Below are 25,245 nucleotides of genomic sequence, written 5' to 3'. Positions count from 1 at the left end.
GGGAAAGTAAATATATGTAGCATCTCAAAGAATATGAAGCTTTATAGATCATTAGTAGCACTCATAATTATGATAATTATTATCACTTAAAGTGGTGAGTAATTACCATGTGCTAAGCATAGTGTCAGGTGCTTTTGCCTGTATTGATTCACCTAATCGTTGAATCCCCAGTATGACCCAATGAAGAACGTCCTATTTTTACCTCTATTTTGTAGGTACTTAGATCTTTGCCCAAGGTCAACCAGTTTGAGAGTGGCAGAGCTAGAATTCAAAGCCATGTCTGTGTGACTATATAGCTATAATCTCACATATTCTCCTACACTGTCCCAGCATTGTCCCACCACCTTAGAACACAGCATGGATATGTCTGCTGTCCAAATAGTCCCAACCAAGAAAGTCAAATGCAGTAGAGGACTGGAGAGAAAATACAAAGTTTTAACAGGTATTTTCAGGCTGCAATCACTATTGCTTCTTCATTGAAGCCATGCACATGTATGATTATATATCTCTTACTTTAAAGAGTCATTCGAAGGTAAAATCTTCTGTTAAAAATGTTTTCTTATGATCATGAGTCTCTATGGCTGACCATTTGGCATCTTTAATTTATATATTATAATTCCCCCATTCTGGACTCATGTTCCATTTTCCCATTTGAGGGAATAATATTTAGCATTTGAACATACTCTACTTGCTCTGCTTGTGTTTATGCACACAACCTGTCACCTGGCTCAGCATGGCTAATACTGCTGTGGAAGGTGGAAGTGGCAAAAAAGGGGAGGCTGTTCTGATTGTAAGATACTCGGTACCCAAATGCCAGTTTAGAAGCCGACACAACTTGATCCTGTATTTCATTTTCATACATGTATTTGAAACGTATTCTCTTGGGGATGTTTATGCTCTAAGCCCACAGTATAAGCTCTTAGACACTGTTTGAAAAAGATTGCTGTATACTCACTACACCTGGATAATCTGAGTTTCGTCAAATGAGTCAAGGTGTGATGATTATGGATGAGATGATTTGGGGACGTCTCCAGAAAGTAAATGGCTTTTTTATTGGACTATGTCTGCATGAATGCAGCCACTGGGTTCTGAGCCATTTCTATTATGTCAGCTGAAACCAGCAGTGTTGTCTGGGCCCTTGAGCACAGTTTTATAGACCAGTGCATTAGTCTGTATGCTTTCTCCCCAATCATTCTGCCACAAATGGAGTGACTCTGCAATTCTTTTGCTCAGCTAAGAGGCCCGACCCTACTGCTAAGGTTTGCTGTAAGGTTCAAGTGAGACACCACACCTAGTTTGTGCCTGGCACAGAGCAAGAGTGGTTCTAAAAATGGTAATCTCAATACTCCTCCTTATGATGGTGCTGGAGGTATGACTGTCCCAATTCAAAGACGAGTGAACCGTACTATGTTATCTACATGGCACTATATTATCTAAAAATTATTTTGATGATTCCTCTATAAGTTAACTGTAGAATTACCGTGTGACTCATCAATTCCACTTCTAGGTACACACCAGAAAGAAAACATGTCTATATGAAACTTGCACACAAATCTTCACAATAGCACTACTCACAGTAGCCAAAAGTTGGAAACAATAAAAATGTCCATCTAATGATGAGTAGATAAAGAAAATGTGGTTTATTCATACAATGGAATGCTACTTAGCCATAAAATAAAATGAAGTACTGATACATGACATTGAAGAATCAAGAAAACATTATGGTGAGTGAAAGAAGCCAGACAAAAAAGGTCACATGTTATAGGATTCCAGTTACATGAAACAGACAAATTCATAGAGTCAAAAAGTAGATTAGCAGTTGTAAGGGGTTAGGGGGAGGGGGAAATGGGGAGTAACTGTTTAACGGGTATGGAGTTTCCACTTGGAGTGATGAAAAATTCTGGAACTGGGATGGATGCACAACCTTGTGAATGTATTGTCACAGAATTGAACACTTTAAAATGGTTAATTTTACATTAAGTGAATTTTGCCACAAAAAAGAGAAAATTATGTCAACCCATTTACTTTTGCAAAAGGACATTATGCATCCTAAAGGCAGAGCTCTGCAAACATTGCTAGTATTACTGCTGCCACTACTGCACAAGCATTCTCTTTTGGTCTATAGCCTTCCAGGTCTTGTAACTAATCTTCAGACTCTAGAAGGAGGGTTCATTTGCAAATGTTTATAACCTTGTGCCTACATCTTGCTCCTAGGACTCAGTTAGAGGGAATAAGTTGTCATTTTGCCTCACCTTAGAGCCCCCAGTTCAATCTCCCCATCCAATTTTCACTGAGAATCTAAGCCTTTTTGAGGAAGACATCATGACTAGGGGCAGCATGTCATAAAAAGGTTCCAACCCACCAATCCTGATCATCTGAGAGTCTCAGCACTTACAAAAAGTCAGTGAATATACCCTAAAACCCAGATGATTCAGGTCAACAGACCCTTTGTCAATTTTAAGATAAATACAGAAAATAACTTTATAAGTTAAAAAGCAGATTACATTCATATAATTACATGAAGAGGAAGTCAATGTGCAAAATCTACTTTCAATTATTATTGAATTCTACTTCAAACATTTCGATTAAAAAGCAACTTTTTATCTGTCAAAATCAATGATCTGGAATGTTTTCGTTTTTGCTTCTGTTTTACTTACAAATATGATGCTCCTGTCACTGGCGTATTAAATGTGTGAGGCAGAAATGACAATTTTTGGAAATTAAGTGTGCATTTTACATTTGCTATGAAGCCCAACTCAAGTAGGAGGGAGACAGCTTGCATTCAGCAAATGTACAGCAAGCCCCTGGGAAAGAGTTGTGAAATTGGCTTAGGCCAGCACTGTGTAGTCTACACTTACCCTGTGGTTGTTCTTGGTAAAGCACTAAACTTGCAAAGATGCAATTATTTTTTACATATTATTAAAATTCAAGCACAAGAAAGTGGAGAAAGTAACGTAGATGAAAGTTTTGGCCACATAACTTTGAAGATGGATTTGATTTTTAAAGTATACCAGAATGGTAGGAGTTCTAGTGTGGTAAACAACTGTAGATGAGAATAGAGTAGCTGAACCTTGATAATTTTTCCTAAGCTTTTCTTTGCAGGCTCTTCCTCATGAAATGTTTAATCAACATGGAATTCCATATTTGTTAACTCTCTTGAAATATCAGTGCATAAGCATTCCTTTAAACAGTCTGTTTTATAATGTAGCAGACTTCACTGTAGGAAGATCTTCATCAGGTACTGGATTTAAAGAAAGGCAATCCTTCTGCATTCCTCATTTGAGGTGATAAGCACACCCAGAAGGACCTCACATTCGAGACAGTTCTCCCTCAAAGAGAAAATGTGCAAGCATCATTGACACCACACACTAGGTTGCCATTCTCATGAGTCATAAATGATACTTGGCCTTTTCAAATCATAAAGTCCAGTCTCATTGAAATGCTGAAAACACGCATTTCTGCCATCTCATTTGGTGGTAAAGTACTGTAAATGCTTAAAGTGTGGAATAGAAGGAGACAAGGGCAGCAGCAAGTTTTTGCCAAATGTCTTTTGCCTAAAGGTTCATTTAAGTGGCAAGATGTTGCATATTGATTCTCAGCCGCATTCTGAAATGGTGCATCTGGGAAAGGTGAATGAAGCATCACATTTATATCTAAATTAATGAGTATGGGCTCCAAGCCTCACACCAGAGTCACCAAACGAAAGTTATACCTCACCCAGGACAATAAATAGTCCAAGAGAGAGTAAGACAATCTCTATTGCTTACTACTGACCAGCATTTGTGTATGGAACAGAGAGAGAGATTGGAGGCGGTTGAAAGCAGTTTTAAAGAGCTCTACATCTCCTTACTATAGCTTTAATGAAAATTTGAGCTGATTTGACTTGTTCCAGAACACTATGCTCATCTTTGCTTCTTTCCCTCTCTCCAAAGCCCAGAGATAAAGCATGGGGAAGTTTGTGCATGTCAAAGCATGTCAAAGCCATTCCAGTTCCTCCTGCTCCCCACTTAGTCCCAAAACAAAGCCCTAAGCTCTTCTTACCTGGTAGAGCTCAGTGGCAGTGCACTGAGTGGTCAAGGTCTTCACAGGCTCAAGGTCATCTTCATCACTGCTCAACTTCAGGTCATCCTCAAGCATCCTACAAAGAGATCAGGGTGGTGTTTGAGTTAGAAAACATATTTTCTAAATCATCCTCAGATACATCTTGCAATGAGAATAAAGTATTGGAGCTACAATCTGACAGCTGCAAATCCTTCAAATGTGTAGAGGGAACTAAGATTGTTTCACCTAATTAGATATTTGAGCTCTTATATTTATGCCATACTTTGCACACATCTTTCCTCTCTACCTTCCCCTAAATCAAGGGGAAAATACTATTTCAGGATCTCCAGAGATGACTGGATTCTATACATTTTTACTACTAAAAGTGCAATAAATGTACTGATCAATCACTGTGTATGTGGGATGTGGCATTGGATCTCTACAGGACAAAGTGCTCGAAGTCTCCCATGAAAGAAGAGGGGCATGATAACAGTCCCTAGCTCTAGAGGCTGTTGTCAAAGCCTGCTGGGTCTCTCTGGATGACGGAGGTAAAAGGCACAGTGAACCTGGACTCTCTTTCAGTGCCCTCTGCTGCTGGGTAGCTAGGTGGCCACAAAAGAGCTGGGAGAGAAATGGCTAGTCATTAACCTTCTGATATATGACCGATCTCTTCCTGTAAAATTTGATCTGAGAGATGTAAGCCCATGATGTGGATAAGAAATCTTTCTCTCCTAAGGCAAGGCACCTGAAAAATGAGTGGCCTGGATTTTGGTGATGAACTAGCACTTTCAAAATTGTTTATGGAGTCACAGAGCCTTTTGTTTCCATAGGGATATTAATTCCAGTGGCATCCTCTCTATCTCCAAGTGTGAGCTACAGCAGGAAGAATAGCTTATTATCTTAAAATTCCAGCTACACTGTCTTTAAAGACCTATTGGTGTTCATATTTTTATTTACGAAATACAACTTTATACCTCATCCTTAGGCTTCAAGAGGGGACAGTCTCAGCCTCTCTGGACCAATGACCATTTCCTATGCATATATTGCTTTTTCTTGCATCTAGGCTCTGCATCAGGCTCAGTTCCAGGGCTAGAAATCTCTTTCTCAACTCTGGAAATCCCATTTATCCTTTGTAGCCCAGTGATCCCACTTCCTCTACAAAAGCTTTCTAGAAAGAACTCCCATCTCAGGAAGAATATTTTTTCCTCTGCCCAACCCTCAGCTCCATCTGGATCACAGCACAGCTTTCCACTGAATCTCTCCCCACTAGTCCGTAATTCTCCTGAGGGCAGGGGGTGCAGCATTTTCACCTCACTGTGCTTCACAGCATCTTCCCACAAATGATAGAGTCTACTGGGATCATTTTGCAGACAAGGAAGGAAAGATTCAGAGAGGTTAATTGCTTTGCTCAAGCTCACACAGCTATTAATAGTTAGTGCTAGAGCCACTCTAAAATTTCCATCTCTGTAATCCCACTTGGGTGTTTTCCCGGGAAGAGAAGCCAGAAGGGAAAAGGAAGCTTCTAATTTGATAAATAGGGGGAAAGTTACTTCAGAGGTTATGTTCAAATATTGAAAAGAGAGTCAGGGCAGAGTGGATATCCAATAACTCTCCAAGAAAAGCACAGCTCCTCCACTTTCATGCTCAGTCACATAACACTAGAATGTTTACACTGAGGTCTGCAAACCAAAGACTGATATAAAGGATGACTGGTGGGAAAGACAACTGTTAGAGTAGCTTTCGGATAAACTAAATTTGCAGGATTTATGACTGTCCTTCAAGAGACTAATGGATGTTTTGAAGATCTTAGAGAAGGAGAAAAAGTGTATCTTGGTATTTCTTTTGCAGTTGCAGGCTTATAACTCTGAACAAATAATTCTTTACAACACATTGTGGGAGATGAAGACTGTATCATTCTCATAAGCTATAGAACTTAAATATTTAAAAACTACCTATGCTTGTTATTATAAATGGCTTTACTTCCCGTGTGTGTGTGTGTGTGTGTGTGTGTGTGTGTGTATCTCGATACAGCTAGGGAATGTCTATGTGTTAATTTATATTCAAGTAGTCAGCAAAAGAAATGGTAAATAATTCCTGCATTTAGAGGGTCAATTTTCAGAGACAGAGGAAGTCCTAAGTATTTGACCAGCAGCATGGAACTTGGTCCTCACAATACTTCAATGAAGGAGATGGTGTTACAGCTGCATTTTTCAGATGGAGACTCTGAGGTTTAGAGAGATTAATGGGCTTGCTTGTGAACAGACAGCTAGAAATCAAGGAGGCAAACATGGAACCTAGATCATCTCCAGCCAGAATTGGGAGTATACAAGGTTTTCCTAGAGGGTACAACTTATAAAAGATGGTATATTCAATAAAATTGACAGCAACAACAAAAACCTCACAAAACATATTAGCATGGAGTCAAAACATTGGGATTCAATTGCTGGCTAATCATAAACCCCAATATCTGGGGTAATTTACCAGCTCTGAGGTTCATCTGTGTCCCTCATCTCTTCAATGGGATAATACTTTGGTTCCATCACAGGAGGGTGGTGGTGAGCATAACAGGAGCTAATGCATGTGAAAGTGCTTTATGAAAGCACAAAACTAATAATGCGGGGCACCATTAGTTTGGAAAGATATCTCAGTTGGAAATAATGAACTTCATTAATACTATTAACAAGTAATCAGAAGCAGAAGTTTCTGTATGCCTTTGCTCCTCTCCTTTTAATTTTCTGAACAGTCCGAAGGTAATCCATGATGACTTGGGAAATGTCTAAGGGCATCTCAAGACCAGATGTAGAAATATGCTTGTGGTCTTCAGGTTTCTCTCCTTCAGGTAGAAGTAGCACATCCAGAGTCATAGCACAGAGTTCTGAACTCAGCAGTTATTTTACTCTCCAATCAACATTATATTACTTTTAACATGGAGATGAAATGCACTCCAACGTACAATTCTGGAAATAGGCAGCCAATCTACACAGTGATTGACATTAAACAACCTCCCTCTACCCCACCCCCACCATGCAACAAGCTTGGTATGGATTTGGTTGTTAATAAGGGAAAATCTGATGCATATATTTAAGTCCCAGTAAACATAAGTCAAAGAAGTAACTAGGAAGGCAAATTGCTATTAGTTATCTCTGGAGGCACTAGGCATTCATTTCATTCCACTTCTTCCCTGACCTATTAAGCTTTATTATTGAATATACATGTACTTGTTTGCATTTTCATCCTTGGCTAATGCTGAACATTACTCTAGGGAAAGTGTAGGATTAAGAAAGATTTTAGATTTAATTATTATAGCAGCACCATTCACACCCAATGCAGTTAAAGTCGTCTCAGCAGAAAAATGGTGATCTCTTTTCATGAGGTTATAATTCCATAGACAATTCATCACACATTGGCTATCACAAAAATGTGAAAAAAAATTGCTCATATAAATGTACGCCTGTGTGTGTGATCTTAAAAACAAAACAAAACAAAAAAACGGACATTGTTCTTCAACTTTTCAATTAGGTGAAAACAGAACCAATTAGACTTCCTTAGTGAAGTCTGTTGTTTGTTCAGGGTCTAGTCAACCACAGTGTTCATCTTGGTGTAAAAATGCTGTTTTTATTTTTACTATGATCTATAATTTGTAGTATTAAGACATAGAATAATCTATAAAACTGAACAAAAACCCAAGTTCTTGCCCTGAGGAGATGATCCTATAAAAGTTCAAATAGTGAAATTTGGATGAGATGGAATGGACCAAAAGAGGATCTTTGTCCTTGGTTTTCTGAGCTTCAAGCTGAGCTTAGTGGCCTCCAAGGGCTCTTTGCACTGAAACATTCTAGTGCACTATGACATGACAAGTCCCATGTGAATCATAACCATAAAATCATAAGATCACACTCCAAAAACTTTGACAATTTACATAGTGGAATGCTTAGGTGATTTTGAAGAGGTTAAAATAGAGGGCTTGAAACATTATTATAGAAGGTTGTAGGAAGAAGCCCTTGGTTGAGTCAGCATGAACTTATGAGCAAGGTCTTGAGAAACAAACAGACCTAAGTTCAAATACAGGAATTCCTATTGGATTTTTTTTTTATCCAGTAATTAAGACCCTTTAAATCTCAATTTTCTATATGTTAAAATGGGTAATAATAATACCCACTCTGGACAATTTTTAGAATTTGAAAATAAAGATTATACAAATTGCCAGGAGCCAATATAGCTACCAGTTATCATTTTCATCTTAGTTACTATTGATATTGTTATTATTATTGTCAGAGGAATTTTGTTGTACAATAATTTTTAAAAGCTGTGGTGGCAACCCAAAGGCTGGCAGAGGTATCAGGCCCCATACATCATTGGAAACTCTTGACCAAATAAGGAGAGATTCAAAGACTATTAAGGAGTTTGGAAAGTTTCGGAGCTTTGGTTTACTCATCTAGAAATGGCCTAAACTCATCAGGTCTGTCTTGGGTTTTCTTAGATCCCCTTGGAGTGCTTAAGATATCCCAGAAATTTGAAAGTCAGTCGCAAGAGGAAACATCCAGACAGTACCAAGTGAGAGTTCCGAAAAAAATGAGTGGCCCCAATGTTCTGACCCTCATACCTGGGAATCTACCTGCTGATCCAGAGAAATGAACCAAGGGTGACCCCCCCACTGGAAGTTGTGCTCACCTTGAGCACAGTGTCTTTAGGCCTGTCACTCTCAGGAGGCTGTTCTGACACACATCTGGCTCTGAAGTTTGTGTGTAAGACTGCGCATAATAGGCTCGTAGTTGATCCAGAATCCTTGCTCAGAAACAACCGTTAGCACATTGAGTTGTTCTTAGAACTTGCAAGCCTACACGGTGCCTTTTTGTGAACTACAAAATGATGTTCCTCTTGGCAGACAGCAGCACTCAATACTGGGTAGATTCCAGCTTCAAGGTATCTATAGTGCTAGCTGCAATGCTGGTGACTGATTCTCAGATGTACTCTTCCAATTGGAAGTACTTGAGAGTGCTATCTCTTTCACCATGTCACTGTGTCACCTAGTGGAGAAAACGGCAACATCCCTAACATATGGTCATACATGTTTTCTCTGATAGGTAGCTAACAAAACCTTTCTATTGTTCAGTACCTTTAACCGTGAGAATGATCTGCCAGTTAGGAGTTGCTGTGAGCTTTCCTGTACCTTCTACCTTGCAGCTGGAGTCTTGTTCTCCATAGTCCACACTCAGAGACTAGACTTGTAATGGTGTTGGAGACAGAACCAGTGTTGCTACCTCTGTCATACAGGAGAGGGAGGAGGCTATTATGCTCAGATTTTAAGCTATTAACTAAAACATAGAGCTATAACTTCTGGCCCAATGAGTTTGGGGTCCTCTGGTTACTGGTTTAAATTATTATTGTCTTTCTAAATACCCCAGAGTTCATGGCAATCAGAGTAAGTTTCTGATGGCCCAAATGAATGACACAGTTGACTTTGAGGATAATAACACAGTCTAGAGAGGGCTTGCATGTCCTCATTAGGCAGAATCTTACTGTGGTCCCTCTTCTGGAATAGTAACTTAGCCCTCTTGACTCCTTAAAGGGCATTTCCTCTTCATAAAGTAAGCTAAAAGAAATAAAACATGACTGGTTTAGAATTACTCAGGGAATTATATATTTTCCTATCTAGTGCTTTGTAGTCTCTTCAGCATTAAATCATTTGTTGGTAGGAAGGCAGGTGATAAGGAAGAGGAGGTGACATTTTTCAGGGAATTCATTCTGTTTCCGTGCAGTAAAGGTGCTCAGGCTATTTTTTCCCCTTTAGGAAGAGATACATTTAATTTTCCCAAGGTTTTAACTTAAAATTTTCTGATTCAATGGCCACCACCTCACTGGGAATCCTACAGAATCCCGGCCTGAGGGCTGTGGCAGTGACAAGCCATTTGAAAATCTGTATTATACTGTATAGGAACAAATCTCCAAGATCTATCAGGTGGGGACCCATAGCCCAGTGCCAACCACTGTGCCCACAGGCAGGGTCTAAACATGAACTCTGCCATAGGCATGTGGGCCTGATAAAGATTGTCTTCTGTAGCTGATGGCCTTCCAGGGGGTTGAGAAAATAGGTATTTCATGAGATTAATTGGGCTCCTTAGTGTGAGAACTAGGAGTTCCCTTAGGGGACATCTAGTCCAGGGACTGGCCAACTGAAGGCCTCAGCCCAAAGCAGCCTTCCTTCTGTTTCTATACTGCTTCTGATTTTAGAATAGTTTTTTTTTTTTCTTTTTTTCTTGTTTTCTTTTTTTAAAAAAATACTTTAAGTTCTAGGGTACATGCGCACAATGTGCAGGTTTGTTACATACGTATACATGTGCCATGTTGGTGTACTGCACCCATTAACTAGTCATTTACATTAGGTATATCTCCTAATGCTATCCCTCCCCCATCTTCCACCCACAACAGTCCCTGGTGTGTGATGTTCCCCTTCCTGTGTCCAAGTGTTCTCATTGTTCAATTCCCACCTATGAATGAGAACATGTGGTGTTTGGTTTTTTGTCCTTGCGACAGTTTACTGAGAATGATGGTTTCTAGCTTCACCCATGTCCCTACAAAGGACATGACTCATACTTTTTTATGGCTGCATAGTATTCCATGGTGCCTATGTGTCACATTTTCTTAATCTAGTGAATCATTGATAGACATTTGGGTTGGTTCCAAGTCTTTGCTATTGTGAATAGTGCCTCAATCAATATACATGTGCACGTGTCTTTATAGCAGCATGATTTATAATCCTTTGGGTATATACCCAGCATTGGGATGGCTAGGTCAAAGGGTATTTCTAGTTCTAGATTCTTGAGGAATCACCACACTGTCTTCCACAATGGTTGAACTAGTTTACAGTCCCACCAACAGTGTAAAAGTTTTCCTATTTCTCCACAACCTCTCCAGCACCTATTGTTTCCTGACTTTTTAATGATCGCCATTCTAACTGGTGTGAGATGGTATCTCATTGTGGTTTTGATTTGCATTTCTCTGATGGCCAGTGATGATGAGCATTTTTTCATGTGTTTGTTGGCTGCATAAATGTCTTATTTTGAGATGTGTCTGTTCATATCCTTCACCCACTTTTTGATGGGGTTGTTTGGTTTTTTTCTTGTAAATTTGTTTGAGTTCTTTGTAGATTCTGGATATTAGCCCATTGTCAGATGATTAGATTGCAAAAACTTTTTCCCATTCTGTAGGTTGCCTGTTCACTCTGATGGTAGTTTATTTTGCTGTGCAGAAGCTCTTTAGTTTAATTAGATCCCATTTGTCAATTTTGGCTTTTGTTACTATTGATTTGGTGTTCTAGACATGAAGTCGGTCCCCATGCCTATGTCCTGAATGGTATTGCCTAGGTTTTCTTCTAGGGTTTTTATGGTTTTAGGTCTAATATTTAAGTCTTTCATCCATTTTGAATTAATTTTTGTATAAGGTGTAAGAAAGGGATCAAGTTTCAGCTTTCTACATATGGCTAGCCAGTTTTCCCAGCACCATTTATTAAATAGGGAATCCTTTCCCCATTTCTTGTTTTCATCAGGTTTGTCAAATATCAGATGGTTGCAGATGTGTGGTATTATTTCTGAGGGCTCTGTTCTGTTCTATTAGGCTATATCTCTGTTTTGGTACCAGTACCATGCTGTTTTGGTTACTGTAGCCTTGTAGTATAGTTTGAAGTCAGGTAGCGTGATGCCTCCAGCTTTGTTCTTTTGGCTTAGGATTGACTTGGCAATGTGGGCTCTTTTTTGGTTCCATATGAACTTTAAAGTAGTTTTTTCCAATTCTGTGAAGAAAGTCATTGGTAGCTTGATGGGGATGGCATTGAATCTATAAATTACCTTGTGCAATATGGCCATGTTCACGATATTGATTCTTCCTATCCATGAGCATGGAATGTTCTTCCATTTGTTTGTGTCCTCTTTCATTTAGTTGAGCTGTGGTTTGTAGTTTTCCTTGAAGAAGTCCTTTACATCCCTTGTAAGTTGGATTCCTAGGTATTTTATTCTCTTTGAAGCAATTGTGAATGGGAGTTCACTCATGATTTGGCTCTCTGTTTCTCTGTTATTGGTGTATAAGAATGCTTGTGATTTTTGCACGTTGATTTTGTATCCTGAGACTTTGCTGAAGTTGCTTATCAGCTTAAGGAGATTTTGGGCGGAGATGATGGGGTTTTCTAAATATACAATCATGTCATCTGCAAACAGGGACAATTTGACTTCTTCTTTTCCTAAGTGAATACCCTTTATTTCTTTCTCTTGCCTGATGGCCCTGGCCAGAACTTCCAACACTATGTTGAATAGGAGTGGTGAGAGAGGGCATCCCTGTCTTGTGCCAGTTTTCAAAGGGAATTTTTCCAGTTTTTGCCCATTCAGTATGATATTGGCTGTGGGTTTGTCATAAATAGCTCTTATTATTTTGAGATACGTCCCATTAATACCTAATTTATTGAGAGTTTTTAGCATGAAGGGCTGTTGAATTTTGTCAAAGGCATTTTCTGCATCTGTTGAGATAATCATGTAGTTTTTGTCTTTGGTTCTGTTTATATGCTGCATTAGGTTTATTGATTTGCGAATGTTGAACCAGCCTTGCATCCCAGGGATGAATCCCACTTGATCATGGTGGATAAGCTTTTTGATGTGCTGCTGGATATGGTTTGCCAGTATTTTATTGAGGATTTTTGCATTGATGTTCATCAGGGATATTGGTCTAAAATTCTCTTTTTTGTTGTGTGTCTGTCAGGCTTTGGTATCAGGATGATGTTGGCCTCATAAAATGAGTTAGGGAGGATTCTGTCTTTTCCTATTGACTGGAATAGTTTCAGAAGGAATGGTACCAGCTCCTCCTTGTACCTCTGGTAGAATTCAGCTGTGAATCCATCTGGTCCTGGACATCTTTTGGTTGGTAAGCTATTAATTATTGCCTCGATTTCAGAGCCTGTTATTGGCCTATTCAGATATTCAACTTCTTCCTGGTTTAGTCTTGGGAAGGTGTATGTGTCCAGGAATTTATCCATTTCTTCTAGATTTCATAGTTTACTTGTGTAGAGGTGTTTATAGTATTCTCTGATGGTAGTTTGTATTTCTGTGGGATCAGTGGTGATATCCCCTTTATCATTTTTCTTTCATCTCTTTGATTCTTCTCTCTTTTCTTCTTTATTAGTCTTGCTAGCGGTCTATCAATTTTGTTGATCTTTTCAAAAAACCAGCTCCTGGATTCATTGATTTTTGAAGGGTTTTTTGTGTCTCTGTCTCCTTCAGTTCTGCTCTAATCTTAGTTATTTCTTGCCTTCTGCTAGCCTTTGCGTATGTTTGCTCTTGCTTCTCTAGTTCTTTTAATTGTGATGTTAGGGTGTCAATTTCAGATGTTTCCTGCTTTCTCTTGTGGGCATTTAGTGCTATAAATTTCCCTCTACACACTGCTTTAAATGCGTCCCAGAGATTCTGGTATGTTGTGTCTTTGTCATCACTGGTTTCAAAGAACATCTTTATTTCTGCCTTCATTTCATTATGTACCCAGTAGTCATTCAGAAGCAGGTTGTTCAGTTTCCATGTAGGTGAGTGGTTTTGAGTGAGTTTCTTAATCCCAAGTTCCAGTTTGATTGCACTGTGGTCTGAGAGACAGTTTGTTTTATTTTTCTATTCTCTTACATTTGCTGAGGAGTGCTTTACTTCCAACTATGTGGTCAATTTTGGAATAAGTACAATGTGGTGCTGAGAACAATGTATATTCTGTTGATTGGGGGTGGGCAGTTCTGTAGATGTCTATTAGGTCTGCTTGGTGCAGAGATGAGTTCAATTCCTGGATGTCCTTGTTAACTTTCTGTCTCATTGATCTGTCTAATATTGACAGTGGGGTGTTAAAGTCTCCCATTATTATTGTGTGGGAGTCTAAGTCTCTTTGTAGGTCTCTATGGACTTGCTTTATGAATCTGGGTGCTCCTGTATTGGGTGCATATATATTTAGGAGAGTTAGCTCTTCCTGTTGAATTGATCCCTTTACCATTATGTAATGGTCTTCTTTGTCTCTTTTGATCTTTGTTGGATTAAAGTCTGTTTTATCAGAGACTAGGATGGAAACCCTGCCTTTTTTTGTTTTCCATTTGGTTGGTAGATTTTCCTCCATCCCTTTATTTTGAGCCTATGTGTGTCTCTGCACGTGAGATGGGTCTCCTGAATACAGCACACTGATGGGTCTTGATTCTTTATCCAATTTGCCAGTCTGTGTCTTTTAATTGGAACATTTAGCCCATTTACATTTAAGGTTAATATTGTTATGTGTGAACTTGATCCTGTCATTATGATGTTAGCTGGTTATTTTGTTCATTAGTTGATGCATTTTCTTCCTAGCATCGATGGTCTTTACAATTTGGCATGTTTTGCAGTGGCTGGTAGCACATTTCCATGTTTAGTGCTTCCTTCAGGAGCTCTGGTAGGGCAGGTCTGGTGGTGACAAAATCTCTCAGCATTTGCTTGTCTGTAAAGGATTTTATTTCTCCTTCACTTACGAAGCTTTGTTTGGCTGGATATGAAATTCTGGCTTGAAAATTCTTTTCTTTAAGAATGTTGAATATTGGCCCCCACTCTCTTCTGGCTTGTAGAGTTTCTGCCAAGAGATCCGCTGTTAGTCTGATGGGTTTCCCTTTGTGGTTAACACAACCTTTCTCTCTGGCTGCCCTTAACATTTTTTCCTTCATTTCAACTTTGGTGAATCTGACAATTATGTGTATTGGAGTTGCTCTTCTTGAGGAATATCTTTGTGGCATTCTCTGTATTTCCTGAATTTGAATGTTGTTGTGTCTTGCTAGGTTGGGGAAGTTCTCCTGGATAGTATCCTGAAGAGTGTTTTCCAACTTGGTTCCATTCTCCCCATCACTTTCAGGTACACCAATCAGACGCAGATTTGGTCTTTTCATATAGTCCTATGTTTCTTGGAGGCTTTGTTTGTCTTTTTTTACTCTTTTTTCTCTAAAATTCTCTTCTCGCTTCATTTCATTCATTTGATTTTCAATCACTGATACCCTTTGTTCCAGTTGATATAGTCAGCTACTGAAGCTTGTGCATTCATCACGTAGTTCTCGTGCCATGGTTTTCAGCTCCATCAGGTCATTTAAGGACTTCTCGACACTGGTTATTCTAGTTAGCCATTTGTCTAATCTTTTTTCCAAGGCTTTTAGCTTCTTTGCAATGGGTTTGAACTTCCTCCTTTAGCTCGGAGAAGTTTGATCATCTGAAGCCTTCTACTCTCAACTTGTCAAAGTCATTCTCCATCCAGCTTTGTTCCATTGCTGGTGAGGAGCTGCGTTCCTTTGGAGGGAGAGAGGTTCTCTGATTTTTAGAATTATCAGCTTTTCTGCTCTGTTTTTTCCCCCATCTTTGTGGTTTTATCTACCTTTGTTCTTTGATGATGGTGACGTACAGATGGGGCTCTGGTGTGGATGTCCTTTCTGTTTGTTAGTTTTCCTTCTAACAATCAGGACCCTCAGCTGCAGGTCTGTTGTAGTTTGCTGGAGGTCCACTCCAGACCCTGTTTGCCTGGGTATCAGCAGCGGAGGCTGCAGAATAGTGGATATTGCTGAACAGAAAATGTTGCTGCCTGATCGTTCCCCTGGAAGTTTCGTTTCAGAGGGGTACCCAGCCGTATGAGGAGTCAGTCTGCCCCTACTGGGGGGTGCCTCCTAGTTAGGCTACTTGGGGTCAGGGATCCACTTGAGGAGGCATTCTGTCTGTTCTCAGATCTCAAACTCCATGCTGGAAGAACCACTACTCTCTTCAAATCTGTCAGACAGGGACATTTAAGTCTGCAGAGGTTTCTGATGCCCTTTGTTTGGCTATGCCCTATCCCCAGAGGTGGAGTCTACAGAGGCTGGCAGGCCTCCTTGAGCTGCAGTGGACTCCACCCAGTTGGAGCTTCATGGCTGCTTTGTTTACCTACTCAAGCCTCAGCAATGGTGGGTGCCCCTCCCCCAGCCTCGCTGCTGACTTGCAGTTCGATCTTAGACTGCTGTGCTAGCAATGAGCGAGGCTCCGTGGGTGTGGGACCCTCTGAGTCAGGCGTGGGATATAATCTCCTTTTGTGCCATTTGCTAAAACCATTGGAAAAGTGCAGTATTAGGGTGGGAATGACCCAATTTTCCAGGTGCCATCTGTTACATCTTCGCTTGGCTAGGAAAGGGAATTCCCTGACCCCTTGCACTTCCCGGGTGAGGCGATGCTTCTCCCTGCTTTGGCTCATGCTCAGTGCGCTGCACCCACTGTCCTGCACCCACTGTCCGACAAGCCCCAGTAAGATGAAACCAGTACCTCAGTTGGAAATGCAGAAATCACCTGTCTTCTGCCTCACTCACGCTGGGAGCTGTAGACTGGAGCTTTCCTATTTGGCCATCTTGGAACCGCCCCCAAACAGTTTTTTTTTTTTTTTCATTTTTAAATGTGTAAAAAAATCAAAAGAAGAATAATATTTCACAACACATAAAAATTTATATGGAACTTAGATTTCATTATCCATAAATAAAGTGTTATTGGACTACAGCCACTCCCATTGATTATATATCATCCATGGCTGCTTTTGAGCTACAATGGCCAGGTTGAGTAGGTGCTACCAAATGAAGGCTTAAAATATTTACTATCTAGGTCTTTATCAAAATAAAATTTGCTGACCCTTGCTTTAAGCCAATGATTTTCAAACTCTTAAACTCAAAACATTTTTTCTTGTGTAGCCAAATGAAACCTTACGAGAAACCTCAAATAAGATTAAAGTAGTTAAGTTTTGTTAACTCCCAGGGATTTGCAGGAACAAAGCCTAAAAACAACTCATCTAGTTAAGATTCCTCATTTTATGGAGATGGTTGTGGCTCCATGGATATTGCATAAGATTTCATAAGAGAACCTGAGCTTAATTTTCTTACCCTCTCTGATCCTCAGTTTTCTCTTCCATGCAATGGGAATAAAAATAATATGTATCTCAGAGATTCAGAAAGTGCCACATAGTCTGACAGCCTAGAGAGCTGAGTTCTCAAACAACAGTAGGAGAAGAGTAGAGTAACTATCATTTTGTCTGGGCACATATGTGGTACATATGAATTTATATCTATATTGTATACATAAGCCAAAGCTAATAGTGTGAACACTGATGTATATGACTATTGACTTGAATCAAACCATCACCTCTTCAACCTTGGAATTCCTTAGAATTGGTCACATAAATTCAGCACAATACCAATTTTCTGCTCTACTGTCATTATTTTAGATTTGATTTTCATTTTCTTAGTATATTTCTCTGGGTTATATAATGTCCTCCCAATGTGGGAACTCAAGTTATCATGCAAATGACAAAGTGCCTAACAGAATTCGGATGGCTTTCAAGAAAATGTTACACACAACAAAACAGTCTTGTGTTATTTTTTAGAAGTGTGTGTGTTAAAACATCTAAGAGTGAATTTCCCCAGAGAAGACCATAACTCAGTAGATCAACCTGGGCCTGAAAACAAATGTGGGAATAATTCCAAAGGAGAACACAGAATCTTTTATCTTTAAAAAAATTTCAAGCATGGACCCCGATAGCTGATATTCTGCTCTTTGTAGGGTGGTACAAGTCATCTTGAAAGAATTTCCTTTGAGTCATACTAGGTGATATGGAAAGTCATCCAAGCAGAGCAATAGGAATTCATTCAAGACCATATAGTAGGCTTGGTATTTGTGGATGAGATTTCAGGAAGGAAAGAATATAGATTAACTGAAAGAAGGAGGCAGCAAGGAAACCAGTTAGACTGCCATCGTAGTACTCCAGGTAACACAGGTTGGTGGCATGGGTCAGGGCACAGACAGTAAAAATAGTGAAGACTAGATTCTAGAGACATTTCAGAATTGGAGTCAACTGAATTTGGACACTGATGATCCTAACATTCAAGGTTGTCTGAGAACACTGAATTTAAATCAGGAATTCCACCAGACATCAAAGCCTTCCCTCACACTAGGCTGCCTTTCTATCGAATGTCTCTATATTTTGATAAGGCTCAGATGCCGAGTGAAGACCTATGCTAGGACCTTTGTCTATCAGGCAGAAGAGTGTCTCTAGTACTCAGCATTTCTCTTTGGAGACAAACCCAGTCACTGGTTAGCTTCCATTCTCAAGTGATGAGGAAAGGCAGAATTCCTTTTGGAGTTGTCCCTCTCAGTCTCCCTTCAGCTTCTTGGAACAACTACAGCAGATTAGATATAAAAAACTCCTGTGGTTACCTCCAAAGTATAATCACAAAGGGTACTTCATTACTCATCTCTTCACATCAGCTCCTAACTGTCAAGTGATTAAGGAAATAACTCCTTTATGGAGTTCGTCCATTAATATCTATCTAAGGAAACTGTCCAAAACAACCAAAATATTAAGTTGCTGTTAAGTGCACTACAACTCATACCTGCAGACAGTCATTGCGTCTTACATTAAACTCAATGGGGGAAAGGACCAATTCTTAGTTCTATGTGATGCATGGCAAATTTTCAGCTGCTGATAACAGAACACTTTAGCTTGGAGTGCTTTAAATCATTTCTCAAACCCATTTCCAGAGAAAGGTTGTCAACAAGGCCTGTTTACCTGAATTGACACAGCAGATAAGATTTCCCTTATGTTGATGCATAAAGAATTCACAGTTTATTTCAAATTATTTAAGCAAAATATTCAGGCCTGACAATGTAGGCCCAACTACAATGTTGACAGCATTTTTGCTCAGTTATTTATAAAAATCCCACCTGATTTGTATGCTCAGCTCTTTTGGCTGCATCAAAATCACTCTCCACACTCCATTTTAGGGGAAGAGGTAGATTGCTTTCTAATCCGTATTGACAGTATTTTAACTCTGCAGAGCTGGATATACCTTCTTGGGCACATGTAGCCCAGGACCCCTGTGAGCATTCTAGCAGATGAGTATGAGTACCACCTGTTACATACACATACAGACAGGGCAAGGTCAAGGCCAAGGCCTGGCTAATTCAACCAATAAAGATACAGGTCCACTTTTAGATACAGATAGTTTAGTACTTACTAAACTAGGCTTGAAATAAAATAAAAGAAGAATTACTGAAGGTGCCAGCTGACCCCCGACTCTTGTCCCACACACCAAAAAGGAGGATACCAAACAAAGGAGGCCAGATGATTGAAAACCAAGTTATAGGACACACTGTAGCTGAGGAGTCAATTTTAGACTTCAGCTTAGCAGTTGTATAGGCTAGAGTTCTATTATGTGGAGGGCAGGACAGAAAACCCCTCAACAGAACCTGGTAGGTGATGGGAAACTGTCTCATAACAGCATTCCAAAGGAGATAGGGAGGTGAATGGGAGATGGGCTTGAAGTACATCTCACAATCTTCTTGTCCTCTCTTCTTCTGGGAGGATCACTGGGTGTTCCACCAAGGCTCACATTAGCTGTGGTTCAAACCTCTGCTTATGTGGCCTATTTGGATACCTGTAGGTTCTCCAGGGTGCCATGGTAAAACTGCTCCCCTACACCACCAGACATCCTTGTAAGTTGATAACTACTCCTTAGAAGATCTGAGTTTCAGATCCTGATGACCTGATGAACATAGTAACTCTCATTTACTAATGTCTCATTGTGAATGTGCTGTCCACATTTAAATTCTAACAAAGGCTGGTAGTATCATTACCATAAACAGAACAATAGCTAATGGACTTGTTTCTCTGCTAAGGGTGATGCATGTAAGCTAAGCTAGCCAGAGCTCATCATGTAACATGTTGGGTCCAAGGGCACACACATCCATAAGAACTAGCCAATATTCAGAGTCCTCAGAGACCAGTAACTTTCCACTTTGCAAAGCTAATTGACTTGTGTGTGGCTACTGAGTACACTGAAGAGCTCAGTGTAGCAATAGAGCCTGCACTGCAGTCAGATAGACCCAAGTTCAAACTCTCACTACCTGTGTCACCTCAGATCAAATCCCTTAAACTTCTGAGTGTCTTACAGAATTGCTGTAACTATTAAATGCAATATCTCACTTCAAACCCCTAGCACATAGGAATCACCCAATCTTTATCATCTGTGATTATTGGCTCAAGATAGTTCAGCTTGAATTTTCCTGACATATCAGATGTCATTTTATTTGGAAACAAGGCAAACTAGAGAAATGTGTTCTCATGTTAAAGTAAAAATTGAAAGAAGGAAAATAACTATATTTGCCACAAATAGCTTTTGCATGCCAGAAACAGAAGTAGATCATGTTTTTAATAATGAGAACCTTTTTAATATTACTATATCAACTTTTTCAAATCTTGAAAATTCAAATCTACCTAAAATGCAACTGAACTATACATCATGAAATATTAATCTAGTATCATTCCAGGAGTGCTAAAACATTTTGATAATGAAATGTCTGTTCATGGAACATAGCACATCATCAACAAATAAAATGATGAAAACCAGATGGTCACCTCAACAGAGGCCAAAAGTATACTTGATAAAATTTTATATCCATTCCTTATCCAAACTGTTCAACAGCTAAGTAGAGAAAGATACTCCCTTTTCGCATAAGGAATATGTAACTGCAAGCTCTCAATCTAAGGAATGTTTTAGTATGTATGGAAGGTTAGATCTATTTTTAAACATATACTTTAAAACAAAAAAGAAATAACAGATGACCATGTTTCAAATGTTTTTAAAAATATGTATTAATGTTGATTCATTGGGTAGACAGAAGGAACACAAACAGACTAATATCATCCAATGACACCATTTGTTCTGATAATTACTCCAATTTAAACAGTTTTAAAGCATCACATATGGCTTCCACAAGGCATTCTTTCCACGTAGGTAGACAAAATTAGAAAATGATATAAAAAGCCTCAGTTTCCATTTCCATGGTTCATAAATTATTAATCCTTTAAAAACACATCACCTTTTTATTGGTATTCACAATTGTCTGCAAGCTTTAGAAATGCAGAGATGCTTTATAACCTGATTGAAAATTTGATCTTATTGTTTTAACAAAATGAGAATTGTTTTAGAAGGGGCTCCACAATGTCTGGGCATATATTTTCCCTAAGTAACAGTATGAGGCATGCATTTCCTTCTGAGAATTCAACATTTATGTTGATGCACTTGGCTGTAGAGCCAAAACTGCACTGGCTCTAATGTAGAGGAATTTTCTGAACATTTTGAGTAATGGGACTGAAATAATTTAATGGCTCCTTCTGTGCATATTAAATGAGTTGCACGATATATTTAGCTTTTGCAGGAAACTTGTTTACACTATAAATTATAGCACACGGCACAATTACATTGAGGTGGAAAGCCAACCATGTTGAGTCATTTTGGCCATCTCTCTCCAAATTTCAGCTTACGGCAAATGAATTCTCTGTAGCTCACCAATATACCATGAGTGTTTCTTAATCCCGTGACCCTGCTGAACACATGTAAGGCCATGATTTTAGCACTGCCATTGACTTATAAAGAAAAACTGAACCAGAGAGGAAGATTCTCAGGAAAAAGGAGGGCCACTGTCAACAAATGACATACTTATCTAAACTGTTCTGTATTACCCTATATTAATGAATTAGAAAGGATTGGCTTTCTAATTCTGAAATACAGAAATAACTCAGTTGTCTAACAATCAAGGGCTCTGTAATTCAATTTCCTTAGGGGTAACAATATGTAAAGAAAATAGCAAAGAGTTGGGAGCTGAACAGACTACAGGTCCAGTCTGTGTTCTTGCCTTTACTAACAGTACAAATCTGGGCAAACTAATTGACCTCTCTGAGTTGCCATTTTTTTTTCTCTCTAAAACAAGACTACTTATAACAACTTTGGACAGCTGTTGCAAAGATTAGTTGAAATAATATGTGAAAAGAGTTCATCCTGAGTTCTTGATAAATGCCACTGCTTCCACTATTACTGATATTAAGGCAAACTGGAGCCTGGTTCTTATATCAATGTATTTAAAAGCAGCCTTAAAAGAATCACTGTAGAGGAAATCACCAGGTCTCTGGTTGAAGAAAGTAGTTTAAGCAACAACAGAGAGACAAGGGGGTAGGTTTTACATATAGTGGATGAACATCTTATGAAATTGGAGCTCTATTCTTTCCTGATTTGGCTTCAGGTAAGAGGGTGCCAATTCTGAATACTTGCCCCAGAACTTGGCTATTTCTATCTTGTTATTCATAGACTCACATTCTTGATAAATAGGTAACTAACTGTCTGGATAGAATCAGAAAGAACTATAAATATAGATACGTGGAGAATAGCAGACCCAATACTGGCCAAGACTTAGCATTTAATATCTAGAACTAGGAAATCTATTCAGAATAAAAGTGTAGTCCCTCAAATAAAATTGCTCTAATCATTCTAGGAAAAACATGTTAGTTTAATCAAAGCACTTTGAACCTTTCACATCACACCTGTCAGATGTACAATTATGACTTGAGAGCTTACACCTTGCCTCTGTCTCACAATAAATCCAAGTAAACCAATACTAGCTAATAATAACTAAGACTTATTGAGGTAAGCTTAATGTGTGCCAGATATTCACTTCTCTAAGTGCTCTAATGGATCACTTCATTGACTCTTTCCACGAAATTTGGGAAGTTGTACTTGTATTTTCTCTGTTCAAGTGAGGAAGTTCAGGCTTTAAAAAGTTAAGAAGAAAACACACAGAATGGGGGAAAATATTTGTGGGCCATATATCTGATAAGGATCTAGTATCCAGAATTTATAAGGAACCCTGGAAACTCAGCAATAAAATAAGTAACCCAATTAAAGAGTGAGCAAAGGATCTGAATAGACATTTTTCCACAGAAGATACCACTATGGACTGAATGTTTCTGTGTCCCCCTCCCTCAAAGTCATATAGAGTTGAAACTAATCCCCAATGTGATGGTATTAGGAGGTGGAGTGTTTGGGAGGTGACTGGGTCATAACGGTTGAATACTCATGATGGGATTAGTGACCTTCTAAGAAGGGACCCAAGAGAGCTTGCTTCCTTTCATTCTCTTTCTACCATGTGAGGATATCAGGATGAGGGTTTTTACCAGAACCCAACCATACTGGCACCCTGATCATGGACTTCCCAACTGCCACTTATGTGAGAAACAAATGTTTGTTGTTTAAGCCACCCAGCCTATGGGATTCTTGTTATAGCAGCCCAGACTGACAGACACAGAAAAACAAATGGCCAATAAGCAGATTAAAAGATGCTCAACATCATTAACTATAAGGGAATAGACATAAAGTAGAAACAGCACAAATGTCAATGAACTGATGGAATGGATAAACATGATGTGATAGATCCATGAAATGAATGATTATTCAGCTATAAAAAGGAAGAAAATACTGACACATGGTACAACATGAATAAGCCTTGAAAATATTATGCCAAGTGCAATAAACCAGTCACCAAAGGCCACATATCACATGATTCCTTTCATATGAAATGTCTAAAACAGGCAAATCTGTAGAGACAGAAAGAGACTGGTTGCCAGGGCTTGGGAGGATGGTGCAAGGGGAGTGACTGCTAATGTTGTGGAGATTCTTTCAGGGTGATGAAAATATTCTAGAATTAGGTAGTGGTGATGGTTTCACAACTCTGTGAATATACTAGAAAACACTGAATTGTATACTTTACAATGGTAAATTTTATGTCATATGTATCTAAATAGAGCTGTCATTTTTTTTTTTTTAAGTCTCACAGCTGGACAAGAGAAGAAGGGAGAGCTGGTCTGGCAATCCACAGTGGCCTGATTCCAAAACCCATGTCCCTAACCACTCTGCTTACTGTCCTGCATAACAAAGTATGGCAGAAGGTCTCCACTGCATTCCTAGACATATCTGCCAAGAAAAACACAGAGAAGAAGAGCTATTTTTTCCTGCCTAATCTCTTTCTCATTGTATTTTTCCCTACATTAAAATTGCAATTGATACGACCAGCAGAAGCCTCACCAAGGGAAAAGGGTTTTGTCTTTTTCAGGAGAGACAAAGCATTATATTAAAGAGACAGCTGTCTGGATGGGGTGGAGACCAAGCCAAGGTCCTGTGGGCAAAGACTCTTCTCCTCCTCCCTGACTTTGGAATTTCTAAACCTGAGGGTAGTAAAGAAGGAATCTGTCTATACAACGTCCCTCTCAACAGTACAAATCACCTGCCCCCATTCCCAATAAAACTCACAGGCAGGCATGTGGTTAATGTGGGCTGCAAATTTGGATGAGTTGCTCTAATACAATGTGAGGGCTGATGGAAGGAGGCTCACATTTTAGTGATTACAGAAGAAGCTGGGGTAAGGATCATGTTATATATGAATTCATTAAGCACAGGTAAAATGGGACTGAATCCATTTCAACGTAAAAAAAAAGTCGTCCATTCTTGCTGGTCAGAGGTGCAGACTGCCTGGGTTGCAGCAGTTTCTCCTCTGCTGAGTTTACGCAAGGCCCAGTCCTTCACTGGCTAATTGATTTTCCAAACCATGACATGAGGGGTTAGGTAGCCGGGCTCCTATCAGGGCCCTGTACTGGTGTGTAACTCCTACAGTAAGGCAAATGTTAACTCATTAATCCAATTTAATTTGGGGCTCCCTTAAGCTGAGAGATAATTTCCCTTTAATTCTCTTCTGGTTGTCTGTCGTCTAACCTTCACAGTCTTGGATATAACAGTGTAAAACTGTCCACACTGCTCTTTCTCATGCAGAGGGCATCATCACTGCCTCCACCCTCCCGCCCCCCACAGGCACACACACAGCACACACACTGTCCTCACCAGTGACACTGTTTCCAATCATGATCAGCATTCAGAACTCTTTGGCCACCTTGAACTTGATAGAGACCTTGTTGCTGTCTCCCCAATGCCATCTTCCATTCCCAGACCTGGCTAAAGGAAAACACCCAGGGAGGGAGGATGGCCTGTCCCTGTGAGATTATGGAGGCCACACTAACTGCAGGCTAGGTCCAAGTGTGAAATATTCAGTTGCCCCCTTAGTTTTGAGACCAGGAAGTAAAAAGGGTGTTCCTATCTCATTCTTCTTGGCTTTTGTTATTTTTAATAGCCCACCTATCAGGGCCAAATTGCCTTGTAACTGTCTGCAGAGCTTGAATCTGACAGAGATAGCTGCTATTGTTAATAGAAGCCTTCACTTCAGCCCATTTAACAGCTAGTTTGACAGCTTCACAATAGCCACCTTCCCTTGAAAGAAAACTGTGATTTAGTGGAAAGAA

General features: G+C 39.5%; 1 protein-coding gene across 4 annotated transcripts in view; it reads right to left on the bottom strand.

Annotated features, from left to right (window-relative positions):
* The window catches only part of AFF2 (ALF transcription elongation factor 2), a 495,327-nt gene that overhangs the window by 99,126 nt on the left and 370,956 nt on the right, over positions 1-25,245 (bottom strand). For all 4 annotated transcript variants that reach the window (XM_045384048.3, XM_005594770.5, XM_015443919.4 and 1 more), the window contains one exon: positions 4,042-4,138. In XM_045384048.3, coding sequence (XP_045239983.2) covers positions 4,042-4,138 — 97 coding nt within the window. The remainder of the gene's footprint in view (positions 1-4,041; positions 4,139-25,245) is intronic.

The sequence above is a fragment of the Macaca fascicularis genome, chromosome X (assembly GCF_037993035.2).
Source record: "Macaca fascicularis isolate 582-1 chromosome X, T2T-MFA8v1.1".
NCBI classification, from domain to species: Eukaryota; Metazoa; Chordata; class Mammalia; order Primates; family Cercopithecidae; genus Macaca; species Macaca fascicularis.
This window is presented reverse-complemented; position numbering and strand designations above follow the sequence as displayed.